At 46.0% G+C, this 18,302-nt stretch overlaps 1 protein-coding gene across 1 annotated transcript; it reads left to right on the forward strand.

Moving 5' to 3' along the window:
* Positions 1–4,062: 4,062 nt before the first annotated feature.
* On the forward strand, positions 4,063–14,582 carry LOC138360182 (uncharacterized). The gene is made up of 2 exons (XM_069320127.1): positions 4,063–4,561; positions 14,398–14,582. The coding sequence occupies exons 1-2, from the start codon at positions 4,063–4,065 to the stop codon at positions 14,580–14,582; spliced, it is 684 nt and encodes a 227-aa protein (XP_069176228.1).
* Positions 14,583–18,302: the final 3,720 nt, after the last annotated feature.

The following is an 18,302-nucleotide window of genomic DNA, read 5'->3' on the forward strand; positions in this document are numbered from 1 at the left end:
TATTGAATAATCATTCATGTGTGCAGTGATTAATTGTGTTATCGCCCACGAAAGGAATTACTGAGAACTCCAGTGATATATACTTGCATAATTTATCATTAAATGAAGGGCAGTGTGTAATACCATGATAGTGAATTATTGTCACCTTTAATATAGAAATGTTTGATTGAGCCCAAGATCAGTGTAGCGAAGTATTTAGGTGCTATTGTCGCAAATATTGTGTGTTCGAACTTCTAGTGATCATTGAGAACTTAGAGAAACAGCGCGTGACGCCAGGGAAACAAGCAATAAACATTCGCGCGGGGGGAGTCGCCCAGCTGATTTTGACAGTGACGTGAGGGGGAGCATTGCCAGCTTGGCGAGTTCATATTATATGTGGGAACGAGCGTCTCCCGCCTGAAACAGCTGTTTGCTTATTGATATAATCTTGTGATGTCTTTGAATGAGTTTTAAGTAAAATACAAAGTACATTGGTGTTTATATCATCCCCTCCATATTTCTTGTGACTATATAATACCTGAAAGCAGAGAGCGATAGAAATAAATACCTGCCTGATATCAGACCTATTGAGTGTGTTCTTGCCACTGATACCACAATTCAACAAAACCACTGACGTGTTACTGGACACCGAAAACACCAGTTGGCGACCTTGTGGTTAGTCGTAGAGCCCATTGTTGGGGCGGGCATACAACAGTTAAGTGAACAAGTTGTGTTCCCACTCCTTCTCGATCAGAGGCCGGTTGGGATTGACTGGGATACTCTCCTGGCGTACAGTGGCGCCGCGAGGATAGAGTGAAGACCCGCAGGGCTACGGTGAGTGACCTTGAGTGTACTGTTGCTCGCCGAGTAAACCCCGACATTGGCGACCTTGCCAGGATCACGATCGAAATAAAGGTTGCAGTTGTGGTACTTGGCAGTGGTATTAGATATCAGGTACAGGTTATTACTCATAGCACAAGATGGAGGATGATAAAGTAACAAGGTTCATTGACACTAGAGATGAGCAGGTGCTGGAGGAGTGCACCAAGGCACAGTTACAGTCAATAGCAGACCATTTTGGGATAAAGTTGAAATCTTCCAGAGTGGGAGAGAGAAGACTGGAGATAATGGCACAGCTCAGAGCACGAGATGAAGCTTTGGGGGAGGAACGGCCACAAACTCCTGCCAGTATGGGAGAACACCTGAGCATTGGTGGGAGCAGCAGGGGATCCAGCGGCAGCAGGCACAGCGTTAAGCTGGAGATAATGAAGCTGCAGCTGGAAGCACAACTAAAGTGGGAAGAGTGAGAAGCAGAAGCACAGCTGAGGAGAGAAGAAGCACAGCTGCGCAGGGAAGAACAGGAGCGAGAAGCACAGCTGAAGCGTGAGAAGCGAGAGGCACAGCAGCGCAAAGAAGAGCGAGAAGCAGAAGCACAGCAGCGCAAGGAAGAGCGAGAGGCACAGCAGCGCAAAGAAGAGCGAGAAGCAGAAGCACAGCAGCGCAAAGGAAGAGCGAGAGGCACAGCAGCGCAAAGACGAGCTAGAAGCTAGAATGAGACAGCAGGAGATAGAAGCTAACAAGGATGTGGAGCTGAGGCGAGCTGAGCTAGGGCTAGCTTCCCCTGCTCCTCCACAGCAGGAGGACCGCCGAGTGAGGGAGCGAGATTTGCCGGTCTTTGTACCAAATGAAGCTGAAGGTTTCTTCGACCACTTCGAAAGGGTTGCTACTTTGAAGAGGTGGCCGAGGGCGGAGTGGGCGGAGCTGGTTCAGGGTAGGCTCACTGGTGAAGCTCGTGAAGCCTACAATATGCTTGACCTCCAAGAGTGCACCAACTACGATGCTGTAAAGAGAGCTGTGCTCCATTCTTTCAAGCTCACGCCGGAATGTTACAGGAAGAGATTCAGGGAATGTACCCGTTCGCCAGGAAAATCTTATGCGGAGACGGCGAGGGACATGGAGAGAAAGTTCCTTAAGTGGCTGGACTCTGAAGGAGCGAGGTCGGCTGAAGAGGTCAAGAGGCTTATGGTCATGGAGAAGTTTATGTCCGTGCTCTCTCCTGAGATCAGGGTTAGAGTAAAGGAGGCGGACATTAAGGACCTGAGGGTCGCAGCCGACAGAGCCGACATGCTGGAAGAAGCCTTACGCCCGCGTAGAGAGGGACAGCACCTACTGCCCGTATACTCCGGAAATGGTAGAAATTATAGGAGGATGGACGGATGGAGGACAGGAGCGAGTTCTCCCAAGTCCCACCTCTCGAGTGGCGACAACAGAGGCTCGAAGAGTGCTGTGGAGCCGGTAAAGAAGTACCAAGCTGAGAGCTCAGGAGCTGTTGCTGCGACGAAGGAGTCGACGGATGGTACGAGGAAGACACACGGAGCGACGGCCTCTGGAGGCGGTGCCAGGGCAAGCAGTGGTGGATGGTCTCCGACGAGGAAGATCCGCTGCTACAACTGCGGATTATTCGGACACGTCGTGCGGGAATGCAAACGCCCTAAACAGCGGGGGAACGTTGCTTTCGTGAGGGTCGAGGACCAGATGGCCGAGAGGGTGCGGGATGAACCCGTACTGAGTGGGGAGAAAAGAGTTCATCCATTCGTGAGTGAGGGAACCGTAAGGATGGGGGACGCAGACCCCATCCCGGTGAAGATATTAAGAGACACTGGGGAAGAATTTACCCTGGTGAGCGAAACCCTATTCCCCGAGGGTTACGAGAGTACCAGTGTGGGGGTGGCAAGCGTGACCACTGTGGGAGGCCCAGTGAGGATGCCCCTACACCAGGTGACTCTGAATTCTGATTATGGCTGCCAGACCCTAGTGGTGGGGGTCTGTGCATCAATGCCCAAGATGGAGGCACAAGTCATCTTGGGAAATGACGCATGTGGAGGATATGTCCTCCCGAATCTCGTGAAGGGCGAGGAGTGCCTAGAGCACTATAGGGAGACGGGCGGAGTGCTAGACACCTGTGGGGACGAGAAAGGAATCGCCACTGTGGCGTTCCCGGTTTGTGCTGTGATGCCGACACAGCGCGAAGGACACGGAGGGTGTGGATCTGATGGGGCTGAGGAGACGTCCGACAGCCTGGGAATCGATCACCTCTTCATGGGACCCGGAGAACGAGCGGAGGGCGAAGGCAGCCCAAATGGTGAGTTGCAGGTGACCCTCACCAGTTCACTATGGGTAGACCGCACTCGTCTTAGAGAGTTGCAGCAAATGGAGTTCCCCGAATTAATTCGTGAGGCCAAAGGAGGACGTGTTGGCCCTGAGAGGGCCACTCATTTTTACATACAGGACGGCATGCTGATGAGACAGTGGAGGCCTGTGAGGATGGAGGCCGGAGAAGAGTCTCTAGGTACGAGGCACCAGGTAGTGCTGCCGGCCCAGTGCAGAGCGGCAGTGTTAGACATATCACATTCTGTGGACTCTGCAGGTCACCTGGGGGTGACCAAGACGCTGCGAAAGATCAGGGATCATTTCTACTGGCCAGGTATGGACGCCGACGTGAGGCGTTATTGTAAGACGAGCTTACCGTGCCAGAGGGCAGGGAAGAGCCAACCCGCGATACCGAAGGCGCCGTTGGTCCCTGTTCCGGCGTTTGGGCGTGCATTCGAGCGTCTGTTGGTCGACGGGGTAGGTCCCTTGCTAAGGACGAAACGAGGGAATACCTACATGATGACGATCATGTGTGCGTCCACCAGATTTCCAGAAGCCGTCCCGATGCGACGTTTGACGTCGAAAGGAGTAGCCAGGCAATTACAACGATTTTTCTCTTGGGTGGGGATGCCCAGAGAAATTCAGACAGACTGTGGAAGTATATTCCAGTCTAAGTGGTTCCGACAGACGGTGACAGGTTGGGGAGTGACTCAGATTCGGTCGTCGCCCTACCGACCGCAGTCGCAAGGGGCGATCGAAAGGTTTCACTCCACCTTGAAGACCGTTCTGAGAGTGTTCTGCGCAGAACAGGGGGCTGAGTGGGATGAGGCAGTATACCCCGCGTTGTTTGCCATACGTAACGCGGTGGTAGAATCGTTAGGTTTCTCACCTTTCCAGCTGGTGTATGGACACGAGGTGCGAAGTCCTCTGTCCATGCTGAAGGAACAATGGACACCGGGAGTGACCGTGGGAACGGTCAATGAATATGTTCAAAGGTTCAAGGAGCGTCTCACTCTAGCAAAGGAACTAGCTGGGAAACATCTGAAGGAGGCGCAGCGTAAGATGTCGGAGTGGTACGACAAGAGAGCTATGCCGAGGGTGTTCCAGGTTGGGTCCCAGGTGATGGTATTGCTGCTGGGGAAAAGTAGGGTGACCGAGTCGCGGTTCGAGGGACCATACCAGGTGCTACGGCGGTTGGGTCCTGTATCGTATGAAATCGGGAAGCCGGATAGACCCCGCAAGAAACAGGCGTGTCATGTAGACCGCCTGAAGCCTTACTTCCCTGTGGAAGGAGGAGCCGCCGTGCAGGACGGGACGGTGACCCGAGACCCCCAGCAGAAGACGATTTTGTGCATGCAGGTGGACCAGGAACTTCCAGAGGAGGAAGGAAAGTGGTCCAGGGCGGACGGCACCCGTCTCATCAACACTGAGAGTCTGGCGAAGATCGAGGACAAGCTACTACACCTGGAAGGGCAACAGAGCGCGGACCTGACGAACCTACTGAGGGAGAATGCCTCTCTCTTTACCGACGTGCCCCGACGACACAAGAGTGTAACGCACGAGGTGGAGGTGAGGGACGCCAGGCCCGTCAAGCAGAGCGCGTATAGGGTGTGCCCGGAGAAGCGAGAGCTGATGAGGAAGGAGGTGGAGTATCTCCTTGAGAACGACCTTGCGGAGCCCAGTAAAAGTGAGTGGAGTTCCCCATGCTTGTTGGTGAAGATAAAAATATCTGATTTTATACAAAAAATTAACATTAAGAGGACACAAAAAAAAGTTCGCTTCCTAGAGGCTGTAGATTTCCTCGAACTCCTCCGACGCCGGGCATGAACCGAGGATGCAGCGAGCATTCCCCCTCTGGATCGCGACACTGAGGCGCTGAAAGAGAAAACTTGCTGCTCTATGGTCTCTTATGGTGTCAATGAGCTTGGAACCAAGATCCTTAAGAAACCTTCTTGCACTCTCTCCCCATGGGCCTAGGGTCTCAGACCCCATTGGACCGAAGTTGTACCGATGATCTAATTGCCTGTACTTGGCTGACTTGTCTCTTTCTCTGTGTGTCGCTGCGGCTCCTGCTGTGCCGGCAGAGAGGTTGATGTATGTGGTTGCCAGGGTTGATACACAAGTATAGTCCCATGCCAACTGTCTGCCACCCTTCCACGGTCGCAGTGTGATTCCGTCTGGTCGGCCGGCAAAGCTAACAGAGTCACGGTTTAGTAGGTTGCGGGGCTCTCTCTCTGCTGGACACTGAGCCGAGGCAAGGCTTCTTTTAATGATGTCATTGACTTCGTCATGTCTAGTGTGCCAACCACCAGATTTTCCACAGTGCAGGCCATGCAGTCCATATTCGTCAGCATCTGCCTTGCCGCAAATACACCTATAAACAGTGTGGATAGGGGCAGCAAGACGGAGAGCGACTGCAATACGGAGCTCCTGCGGATCAAGACGTGTGCCTGTCGCAGACATAGGGACTGCCAAAAGGAAGTCCCCTGCATGGGGAGCTTGCACAGCTGTGAGGCGTGCTTGATCACTGGGGGTTGTTGCTGCCTCCAGCAAAGCTGTGGCTTCTTTGTCTACAATGGGGCTATCCCAACTGGATTGTTTCTTGGCTTTCGGCATGGCTGGTCTGAGTGCTGGATCTGCCATGGCACCCCATTTCGTGTCGCATTCCGTGTAGTGGGGGTCCTGTATCCCCGCTACATCACTCAGGGTGTCAGGTAGAATTTCCTTAACCAGGTCATCTGATGCTGAGGAGGAAGACAGGAAGGCTGGGACAGCAATTTGGGTAGCAGTGCAGACACCCAAGCCACCGAGCCTAACAGAAAGAGTGGCTTGTTTCCACTGGCATTCGTTGAGGGAGAGGTCAACAACTTTTTCCAGCATGGTCTTCAGTAAGAGGTCATACTCTTCAAGCTTTCGGCTGTCGTAAGATGGGGCGCACCTCAGAAAGTAGGTTAGCCTCGGAAGGGATAGGCATTTGGTGAGGAGATAAAAAGCATCGTGGGCATCGATGTCACCTATTCTGTCTTCCATCCTCCTAAGTCTGCGATTTTCTTGTCAAGGATCTCCTCAATGGCGTTAGACCCGAGGGGGGCTCCAAGGAGGGTGCTGTTCTCGGCCCTAATGACATGGGCTCCAGGCAAGACAGACCTTATTCTAGCTACGATGTCTGGGTTGGAAGAGACTACTTCACACTTGGAAGGGTTCAGGACAAGACCCAGGCTTACTTCTTGCTCCTTTATTTTCCTGATATCTGCCAAGAGATGGTCTACGGTGCCAGCAATGGTGCCATCATCCAAAAAACAGATGTTGAACTCGCTGGACAAGCTTTCGGTGATTTCTTTTAAGTCTAAGCAGAAAAGAAGGGGAGCAAGAGGATCACTTTGCTGAGCACCTTCACATGATCTGATTTCATGATCACCAAAGAGCAGTTTTGACTCACCACTGTAGCACGATAGTATGAACGGGTAGAAGGGCCGGAAATGGCGTTGTACGGCACAAAGTACTGCATCTCTTCTTACCATGTTGAAGGCATTCTTAAAGTTCAGTTTGAGCAGGGCCTTTTCATCAGAAATGTTGGTGATGTATGCTCGTGCTGCATGAGCAGCCGCTTCACAGCCTTGGGGGATTCCAAATCCTAGCTGGATTGGTTTCAGCAATTCAGCCGCTTGCTGGCTGACTACCCTCGTAGCAGCCTTGGCAATCAGGCGTCGGAGAGAGTTGCCAACAGCGATTGGCCTGATTCCTTCGTCCTTCTTTTTGAGAGCACAGAGGGAGGCACCAAAAAAGAGAGGCCTGATGACCTCAGGTATCTCACCAGCCAGGCACATGTTGACGAACCTTGTGAGTTCCATAAGAAGATCTTGTGCAGCATCACCAACCTCAGGATTTAACATTTGCTTGATGTGTTGAGGTTTTAACCCTGTAAAGCCGCCTGCTGACCCAGGTGGAAAAGAAAGGGCTGCTTTGTAGACCTCAGATTCACCAACGATTAATGGGTCTGAAATGGTGTGGGCTGATGGCGGAACGATGTTGTCGCCTTGAGGTGCTCTGGGTGGGTGCTTGCTTTGCAGGGCCCGTGCTGTGGCTGAGTTTCGAGGAGCAATTTTCTCGTCACTGGTGAGGACTCTAATAGCACTTGCGGTATTTCCCTCTTCAATTTTCTTGGTGATTTGTGCTCTGATTTTGTGCGTTTCCGGTATGTTGTTGTTACCATTTCTGCGGTGGATGTGTTTTGCTCGGAGAGGCAGGCGAACTAGGTTGTTCCCCCTTGGGTATTCATTTATCGCCTTCAGGAACGAGGAAGCAAGTGATTTGTCCCTCCTTGGAGGGACAGTGATGCATACATTGCCAAAAAGATGGACATTAGTCCACGCTTGAATGTTTTCCGGGGCATCATTGACCCTTTTCAGAAGATTACAGAGTTTGGCTGCTGCATTTGGGCGGGCTACTTTTGGGATGTGTGGTAATGTTCTAGCAGACGTCGCTATGATCGCTTGGGTGAGGTTTTCAGATGAGATTAGGTTAATGGGAGTCTCTTCTCTAACTGTCAATGGCAGCTGGCCATAGCTTCCCTTTGGAAGCTGGTGGGAACCACTGCATCTTACCTCGTTGAAGGTGTGAAAGCGGATAACACCACCGTTGGAGTTTATGGCGGAGTTTTTGTTGCATACTCGGCAAAAACCTCTTTTAGGAGCAGTTGTTGGCACCTCAAGGCAAGGCTATATATATATATATATATATATATATATATATATATATATATATATATATATATATATGTCCTACCTAGTAGCCAGAACGCACTTCTCAGCCTACTATTCAAGGCCCGATTTGCCTAATAAGCCAAGTTTTCCTGAATTAATATATTTTCTCTAATTTTTTTCTGATGAAATGATAAAGCTACCCATTTCATTATGTATGAGGTCAATTTTTTTTTATTGGAGTTAAAATTAACGTAGATATATGACCGAACCTAACCAACCCTACCTAACCTAACCTAACCTATCTTTATAGGTTAGGTTAGGTTAGGTGGCCGAAAAAGTTAGGTTAGGTTAGGTTAGGTAGGTTAGGTAGTCGAAAAACAATTAATTCATGAAAACTTGGCTTATTAGGCAAATCGGGCCTTGAATAGTAGGCAGAGAAGTGCGTTCTGGCTACTAGGTACGACATATATATATATATATATATATATATATATATATATATATATATATATATATATATATATATATATATATATATATAACTGAAAACTCACACCCCAGAAGTGACTCGAACCCATACTCCCAGGAGCAACGCAACTGGTATGTACAAGACGCCTTAATCCACTTGACCATCACGACCGGACAAAATGAGGTGATAGCCGAGGCTATTTGAACCACCCCACCGCCGGCACTCGGATAGTAAAATTCCACTCACACACCACTCGGATGGTGTGAGTTTTCAGTTGCATATTGTCCTGGGGACCATTCAGGCTTGTTCGTATTTGTGTTCCTCACGTGTGCCCCAAAGAATGAGGTGATTTGGTAAAATGCTATGCCCAAGATTACTATCCGAGTGCCGGCGGTGGGGTGGTTCAAATAGCCTCGGCTATCACCTCATTTTGTCCGGTCGTGATGGTCAAGTGGATTAAGGCGTCTTGTACATACCAGTTGCGTTGCTCCTGGGAGTATGGGTTCGAGTCACTTCTGGGGTGTGAGTTTTCAGTTGCATATTGTCCTGGGGACCATTCAGGCTTGTTCGCATTTGTGTTCCTCACGTGTGCCCCAAAGAATGAGGTGATTTGAAAAAAATGCTATGCCCAAGATTACTATCCGAGTGCCGGCGGTGGGGTGGTTCAAATAGCCTCGGCTATCACCTCATTTTGTCCGGTCGTGATGGTCAAGTGGATTAAGGCGTCTTGTACATACCAGTTGCGTTGCTCCTGGGAGTATTGGTTCGAGTCACTTCTGGGGTGTGAGTTTTCAGTTGCATATTGTCCTGGGGACCATTCAGGCTTGTTCGCATTTGTGTTCCTCACGTGTGCCCCAAAGAATGAGGTGATTTGGTAAAATGCTATGCCCAAGATTACTATCCGAGTGCCGGCGGTTGGGTGGTTCAAATAGCCTCGGCTATCACCTCATTTTGTCCGGTCGTGATGGTCAAGTGGATTAAGGCGTCTTGTACACACCAGTTGCGTTGCTCCTGGGAGTATGGGTTCGTGTCACTTCTGAGGTGTGAGTTTTCAGTTGCATATTGTCCTGGGGACCATTCAGGCTTGTTCGCATATATATATATATATATATATATATATATATATATATATATATATATATATATATATATATATATATATATATATATATATATATATTTATATATATATTTATATATATATATATATATATATATATATATATATATATATATATATATATATATATATATATATATATATATATATACATATATATGCGAACAAGCCTGAATCGTCCCCAGGACAATATGCAACTGAAAACTCACACCCCAGAAGTGACTCGAACCCATACTCCCAGGAGCAACGCTACTGGTATGTACAAGACGCCTTAATCCACTTGACCATCACGACCGGACATAATGAGGTGATAGCCAAAGCTATTTGAACCACCCCACCGCCGGCACTCGGATAGTAATCTTGGGCATAGCATTTTACCAAATCACTTCATTCTTTGGGGCACACTTGAGGAACACAAATGCGAACAAGCCTGAATGGTCCCCAGGACAATATGCAACTGAAAACTCACACCCCAGAAGTGACTCGAACCCATACTCCCAGGAGCAACGCAACTGGTATGTACAAGACGCCTTAATCCACTTGACCATCACGACCGGACATAATGAGGTGATAGCCAAAGCTATTTGAACCACCCCACCGCCGGCACTCGGATAGTAATCTTGGGCATAGCATTTTACCAAATCACTTCATTCTTTGAGGAACACGTGAGGAACACAAATGCGAACAAGCGTGAATGGTCCCCAGGACAATATGCAACTGAAAACTCACAGATAGCTTTGGCTATCACCTCATTATGTCCGGTCGTGATGGTCAAGTGGATTAAGGCGTCTTGTACATACCAGTTGCGTTGCTCCTGGGAGTATGGGTTCGAGTCACTTCTGGGGTGTGAGTTTTCAGTTGCATATTGTCCTGGGGACCATTCAGGCTTGTTCGCATTTGTGTTCCTCACGTGTGCCCCAAAGAATGAAGTGATTTGGTAAAATGCTATGCCCAAGATTACTATCCGAGTGCCGGCGGTGGGGTGGTTCAAATAGCTTTGGCTATCACCTCATTATGTCCGGTCGTGATGGTCAAGTGGATTAAGGCGTCTTGTACATACCAGTTGCGTTGCTCCTGGGAGTATGGGTTCGAGTCACTTCTGGGGTGTGAGTTTTCAGTTGCATATTGTCCTGGGGACCATTCAGGCTTGTTCGCATTTGTGTTCCTCACGTGTGCCCCAAAGAATGAAGTGATTTGGTAAAATGCTATGCCCAAGATTACTATCCGAGTGCCGGCGGTGGGGTGGTTCAAATAGCTTTGGCTATCACCTCATTATGTCCGGTCGTGATGGTCAAGTGGATTAAGGCGTCTTGTACATACCAGTTGCGTTGCTTCTGGGAGTATGGGTTCGAGTCACTTCTGGGGTGTGAGTTTTCAGTTGCATATTGTCCTGGGGACCATTCAGGCTTGTTCGCATTTGTGTTCCTCACGTGTGCCCCAAAGAATGAAGTGATTTGGTAAAATGCTATGCCCAAGATTACTATCCGAGTGCCGGCGGTGGGGTGGTTCAAATAGCTTTGGCTATCACCTCATTATGTCCGGTCGTGATGGTCAAGTGGATTAAGGCGTCTTGTACATACCAGTTGCGTTGCTCCTGGGAGTATGGGTTCGAGTCACTTCTGGGGTGTGAGTTTTCAGTTGCATATTGTCCTGGGGACCATTCAGGCTTGTTCGCATTTGTGTTCCTCACGTGTGCCCCAAAGAATGAAGTGATTTGGTAAAATGCTATGCCCAAGATTACTATCCGAGTGCCGGCGGTGGGGTGGTTCAAATAGCTTTGGCTATCACCTCATTATGTCCGGTCGTGATGGTCAAGTGGATTAAGGCGTCTTGTACATACCAGTTGCGTTGCTCCTGGGAGTATGGGTTCGAGTCACTTCTGGGGTGTGAGTTTTCAGTTGCATATTGTCCTGGGGACCATTCAGGCTTGTTCGCATTTGTGTTCCTCACGTGTGCCCCAAAGAATGAAGTGATTTGGTAAAATGCTATGCCCAAGATTACTATCCGAGTGCCGGCGGTGGGGTGGTTCAAATAGCTTTGGCTATCACCTCATTATGTCCGGTCGTGATGGCCAAGTGGATTAAGGCGTCTTGTACATACCAGTTGCGTTGCTCCTGGGAGTATGGGTTCGAGTCACTTCTGGGGTGTGAGTTTTCAGTTGCATATTGTCCTGGGGACCATTCAGGCTTGTTCGCATTTGTGTTCCTCACGTGTGCCCCAAAGAATGAAGTGATTTGGTAAAATGCTATGCCCAAGATTACTATCCGAGTGCCGGCGGTGGGGTGGTTCAAATAGCTTTGGCTATCACCTCATTATGTCCGGTCGTGATGGTCAAGTGGATTAAGGCGTCTTGTACATACCAGTTGCGTTGCTCCTGGGAGTATGGGTTCGAGTCACTTCTGGGGTGTGAGTTTTCAGTTGCATATTGTCCTGGGGACCATTCAGGCTTGTTCGCATTTGTGTTCCTCACGTGTGCCCCAAAGAATGAAGTGATTTGGTAAAATGCTATGCCCAAGATTACTATCCGAGTGCCGGCGGTGGGGTGGTTCAAATAGCTTTGGCTATCACCTCATTATGTCCGGTCGTGATGGTCAAGTGGATTAAGGCGTCTTGTACATACCAGTTGCGTTGCTCCTGGGAGTATGGGTTCGAGTCACTTCTGGGGTGTGAGTTTTCAGTTGCATATTGTCCTGGGGACCATTCAGGCTTGTTCGCATTTGTGTTCCTCACGTGTGCCCCAAAGAATGAAGTGATTTAGTAAAATGCTATGCCCAAGATTACTATCCGAGTGCCGGCGGTGGGGTGGTTCAAATAGCTTTGGCTATCACCTCATTATGTCCGGTCGTGATGGTCAAGTGGATTAAGGCGTCTTGTACATACCAGTTGCGTTGCTTCTGGGAGTATGGGTTCGAGTCACTTCTGGGGTGTGAGTTTTCAGTTGCATATTGTCCTGGGGACCATTCAGGCTTGTTCGCATTTGTGTTCCTCACGTGTGCCCCAAAGAATGAAGTGATTTGGTAAAATGCTATGCCCAAGATTACTATCCGAGTGCCGGCGGTGGGGTGGTTCAAATAGCTTTGGCTATCACCTCATTATGTCCGGTCGTGATGGTCAAGTGGATTAAGGCGTCTTGTACATACCAGTTGCGTTGCTCCTGGGAGTATGGGTTCGAGTCACTTCTGGGGTGTGAGTTTTCAGTTGCATATTGTCCTGGGGACCATTCAGGCTTGTTCGCATTTGTGTTCCTCACGTGTGCCCCAAAGAATGAAGTGATTTGGTAAAATGCTATGCCCAAGATTACTATCCGAGTGCCGGCGGTGGGGTGGTTCAAATAGCTTTGGCTATCACCTCATTATGTCCGGTCGTGATGGTCAAGTGGATTAAGGCGTCTTGTACATACCAGTTGCGTTGCTCCTGGGAGTATGGGTTCGAGTCACTTCTGGGGTGTGAGTTTTCAGTTGCATATTGTCCTGGGGACCATTCAGGCTTGTTCGCATTTGTGTTCCTCACGTGTGCCCCAAAGAATGAAGTGATTTGGTAAAATGCTATGCCCAAGATTACTATCCGAGTGCCGGCGGTGGGGTGGTTCAAATAGCTTTGGCTATCACCTCATTATGTCCGGTCGTGATGGCCAAGTGGATTAAGGCGTCTTGTACATACCAGTTGCGTTGCTCCTGGGAGTATGGGTTCGAGTCACTTCTGGGGTGTGAGTTTTCAGTTGCATATTGTCCTGGGGACCATTCAGGCTTGTTCGCATTTGTGTTCCTCACGTGTGCCCCAAAGAATGAAGTGATTTGGTAAAATGCTATGCCCAAGATTACTATCCGAGTGCCGGCGGTGGGGTGGTTCAAATAGCTTTGGCTATCACCTCATTATGTCCGGTCGTGATGGTCAAGTGGATTAAGGCGTCTTGTACATACCAGTTACGTTGCTCCCTAGTAGCCAGAACTCACTTCTCAGCCTACTATTCAAGGCCCAATTTGCCTAATAAGCCAAGTTTTCCTGAATTAATATATTTACTATAATTTTTTTCTTATGAAATGATAAAGCAACCCTTTTCTCTATGTATGAGGTCAATTTTTTTTTATTGGAGTTAAAGTTAACGTAGATATATGACCGAACCTAACCAACCCTACCTAACCTAACCTAACCTATATTTATAGGTAAGGTTAGGTTAGGTAGCCAAAATAAGCTAGGTTAGGTTAGGTTAGGTAGGTTAGGTAGACGAAAAAACATTAATTCATGAAAACTTGGCTTATTAGGCAAATCGGGCCTTGAATAGTAGGCTGAGAAGTGCGTTCTGGCTATTAGGTACGACATATATATATATATATATATATATATATATATATATATATATATATATATATATATATATATATATATGTTGTTGAATGTGACCAAAAGGGTAAGATTAATGATTGTAACAAGAATCTTCACAATATTTCTTACGTTTTTCTTCACTGTCGGGGGTAGTTGAAAAATTAACTCTCCAAAGTTCATTTTCTCCTTTTATTTATGGTCGAATGCCTAAAAGCGTTTCACAAGGACTTCTCGCAGATTACAGCACGAAGATGTTGATCTTGAAGTAAAACATCCTAGTTTCCTCATGCAGAATCCCTGGAAAAGCAGATTGCTTGTACTATACATTCCCGTACACTGCACTGTTCATGGGGGGAGGGGGTACTAGATATTCTAACCTTTTTGTGACATTAGTACTGGCTTCCGCAAAGTCGCCAGACTGCTTGTCAATACTTAAATTCGGTATTTCCTGCCGGAGGTACGATGCTCGGGTATTTCCATACCCAGGACCCCCACCCTTCCCTAAGGAACGAGTAGTGCACTTTCGTCTTTTCGAGGCCACAGGAGTTCACTTCATAGGTGCTATAACCCTAACCGGCACCAGGGATAAAATCCCTGTTAAGGCCTACATTTGCCTTTATACTTGTGCCACCATTTATCCAGGTTTTCCACAGGTTTTTCTGCACGCAGATCTTGCCCTAATTTGATGATATCTGTCAACGGGTCCAATCTGGCGGCTTATGAAACATGCCTGAGTGAGATCTGGGACCACCCAGTTGTTCGCACTACCCTGAATGAACGGCAGTGCTACTGGAAATTTGTACCACCCCAGAGCAACGTGGCATGGAGTGTTGAATGAGAGAATTGTTGGGACAGTGAAATGCTGTATAAGTAAATCCTTGCAATGCTAAAAAACTAGAACTCCACACCGTTGTCACGGAAATTGAATCCAGAGGCAATAACCGACCGCTGACTTACCTTATTGATGACATCTCACAACATGAGTCACTTAGTCCATCTCATTTGATGTATGGAGAACCTCTCAACCTTTTTTGTAACCCTCACTGATGAGGACCTAAGAGATCCTTCATACATTGGGGAGAGCGACTTTGTTCAGCGTCATAAAGATCTGTTGCGAATAATCAGTCGGTGGAATGAAGTTTGGGATCTGGAGTATTTAACTGCTCTGCATGATTATTACTATGGGGCTACCAACCCCTGTAACATAATACAGTTACAACCTGTCGATGTTGTTCTGGTGGACAGCGAGAGCACATGCTCAGAGTGGCCTATAGACCGTATTGTCTCTGTTCACCCAGATAGTCAAGGACTCATGAAGACAGTAAAAGTGAAGTACGAAGTCACCACTAGCCTCATGTCAGTAGAAAAGTTAGCACTATTGGAGTTGGCTGGAGAAGTCATGAAGAGACCTACACAACTCTCAACTATAATAAGGGACATCCATCCTGTATGTAATGCCACACACAAGTGCACATTAAAATTAAAACAATATTTTAATAATTCTGATGAAGAGTAATAAAGTGTTCAGCGAGTCCTAAATAGTGGAATCCTACATGTATTCTCCCTCCCAGAATTATGTGGTAATTTCCCCCTTCCTAGATTATTAAAATTTATTTAATTATTATTTAATTACATATAATCCAGGAAAATATATGTCCTGTTTCATCAAATTATTAAAATAAATTTGAAGTTAAATTTCTCCTAAATAGGAGGATGTAATTAATTTATATATATTCATTATGAAAGCATATGAACTGTGATGTCACCAAAATTATATGTAATAATTCGAATATGGGACTATTTACATATATTATTCATACAGTCTGAGAACTGATTGATGCTTATTTTCATTATATATATTTAACTTATAATATATAGCAATAAATACAAGATCAATATCACTCCTTCCCTAAAAGTATAAATTATCTCTCAAATAAAACGAGAGAGGGAGGATTGAGAGAGCAGCCATATTATTTGCCAAGACGAATCACACGCTGTGTTTGTTCCCTGAGTTCTCGTAAAATCACGTGATATTTTAAAGTTATACTTCACAGCGACATCGTCAATTATCGGGAAGTATCTCGTTTCCGGTTCTAGCACAAAGATTAGAGTGGCCATTCATTTTCTTACAAGTGTAAAGGCACTGCGGGCTCACCATAGCCCGTGTTACTTGGAACATTATGTTCCAGGTAGCGAATCTTTAACAACAACAACATTACAAGTGTAGTTCATGGTTAGAGGTATGACCGGCAGCCGACCACAATGGGTAAGACTTTTTCCACAAATAAATTGTGGTATTTAACTGAATTTATATGTCTGTAAATGTTGCATGCATTTTTTACAATGTAACATTCTGGCAGGCTGAGGTTGGAACTACATTTAAACATTGAGTTAAGGGTTTCTAAACTCAGACATATTGCGGCATGTAAGTGACGCCACAAGCCACATAGTCTATGTGGAAGTAACCAGCCTGTGGGACTCATACGTGTTCAGACTGGAGCAACAGCCTCTGAGCCAGATAAGCTGTTGCTCCATGTAATTACTAACTCAATTCACTTATACAATTTAAATAACCTGAATTATTTACTTAGTTTAACTAACTGATTTAATTTAGTTTAGTTGAATTTAAATATAAAACCCCCATAGTCTGTGTGGATCAATATGTGGGAAATTTAAACAATTCAGTTCACTAAGATTTCACTAAGCTTTTATGAAATAAATATTTAATTAGTTTAATTTCACAATTTTACGATGTTGAATTAAATGAAATTAATAAAATTAATAAAACTTCCCCACAGGAGTGTAATTTGGTGCTAGTTGGCAATTGATGTGTTGCTTTGTTTGCTTTATGTATAATGCCTCGCTGATGTCCAGTCTGTTGTTGCTGACGATTATTTTGGTGTTGTTTGTGAGTATATCTCTGGTGATGGTCTGGTTATGTTTAGTGAGTATATCTCTGGTGATGGTCTGGTTATGTTTAGTGAGTATATCTCTGGTGATGGTCTGGTTATGTTTAGTGAGTATATCTCTGGTGATGGTCTGGTTATGTTTAGTGAGTATATCTCTGGTGATGGTCTGGTTATGTTTAGTGAGTATATCTCTGGTGATGGTCTGGTTATGTTTAGTGAGTATATCTCTGGTGATGGTCTGGTTATGTTTAGTGAGTATATCTCTGGTGATGGTCTGGTTATGTTTAGTGAGTATATCTCTGGTGATGGTCTGGTTATCTTTAGTGAGTATATCTCTGGTGATGGTCTGGTTATCTTTAGTGAGTATATCTCTGGTGATGGTCTGGTTATCTTTAGTGAGTATATCTCTGGTGATGGTCTGGTTATCTTTAGTGAGTATATCTCTGGTGATGGTCTGGTTATCTTTAGTGAGTATATCTCTGGTGATGGTCTGGTTATCTTTAGTGAGTACATCTCTGGTGATGGTCTGGTTATGTTTAGTGAGTATATCTCTGGTGATGGTCTGGTTATCTTTAGTGAGTATATCTCTGGTGATGGTCTGGTTATGTTTAGTGAGTATATCTCTGGTGATGGTCTGGTTATGTTTAGTGAGTATATCTCTGGTGATGGTCTGGTTATGTTTAGTCAGTATATGTTCTTCAATAGGTCCTTGCTGCTTGTACAGTGTTAGGTGTTTTAAAAGGGATGTTGTTGCTTTCCCAATATATTGAATTTGTTGGAGCTGACAGTCTCAAAGTGGTCATGTGAAGGCATAAAATATTGGTCTCTTTCAAGGAGTTTTGTTTGGTATCAGGAGAGCTCCTCATGAGCAAGTTGGCAGTCTCCTTGCTCTTATGGTATATTTATTTAATTAGTTCAATCTTGTAATATTTGGGACTTGTCAAGATATTGAGCATTACACAGCTAACAGTCACAAATGGGTCTGGTAAAGAAATAGACGACATTGTTTTTTTAAAACGACACTTTCAAGTCGCTCCATTTGTGATAGGATTTTTTTTTCATTAGAATAAATAATTTCTTTCCGTTTTAGATTCTATTTATATTTTCTCAAGCACTTACAAACAATTCAATTCCCCAATACCGTAACAAGTATCGTTACTAAGGTTATTATTATTACAATAATTGTTAAATTAATCATAGCACGTTAAAAAAAAAACTGGTGAATAGCCTCAGAGAAATGCAAAATTTGTTTCCACTAACAGTTACTTTCATGCTATTGTTTCTCTTCCGGCAGGAAATACAGCTCTTCACGTGGCAGTGGAAGCTGGCAGAGTAGAGGCTGTGTACGGCCTGCTGAAGTTCTGCCCGAATCTCTCCCTCCGTAACTCCCAAAGTTTGTGCCAAACTACATTTTGTAGAGTATCTGTGAATGCACAGTTTTTTCATTGTATGTTTCCTATTAATTTTTATATTTTATGCATCTGAAGAGATCCAACGACTTTTTGTTACCTTGTTGTGCCTGAACATCCAGAAGTTTCGTAGAGTTACGTGAGTGTCATACATAAGTGTGATAGGCCTAGCTTTATTTGTTAAGTAGTTTGTTTTTTAAAATTTCTTGGTTGAAACAACTGCAGGTCTTCATTAGTTTT

Source organism: Procambarus clarkii, unplaced genomic scaffold, assembly GCF_040958095.1.
Source record: "Procambarus clarkii isolate CNS0578487 unplaced genomic scaffold, FALCON_Pclarkii_2.0 HiC_scaffold_99, whole genome shotgun sequence".
NCBI lineage: Eukaryota > Metazoa > Arthropoda > Malacostraca > Decapoda > Cambaridae > Procambarus > Procambarus clarkii.

Excerpts from the sequence above, each read along its gene's own strand:
- LOC138360182 (XM_069320127.1), top strand. The coding sequence starts at position 4,063 with ATGCTGAAGGAACAATGGACACCGGGAGTGACCGTGGGAACGGTCAAT. Across the intron at positions 4,562-14,397 it reads CCGTCTCATCAACACTGAGA|GTTTTTCTGCACGCAGATCT; the intron begins GTCTGGCGAAGA and ends GGTTTTCCACAG.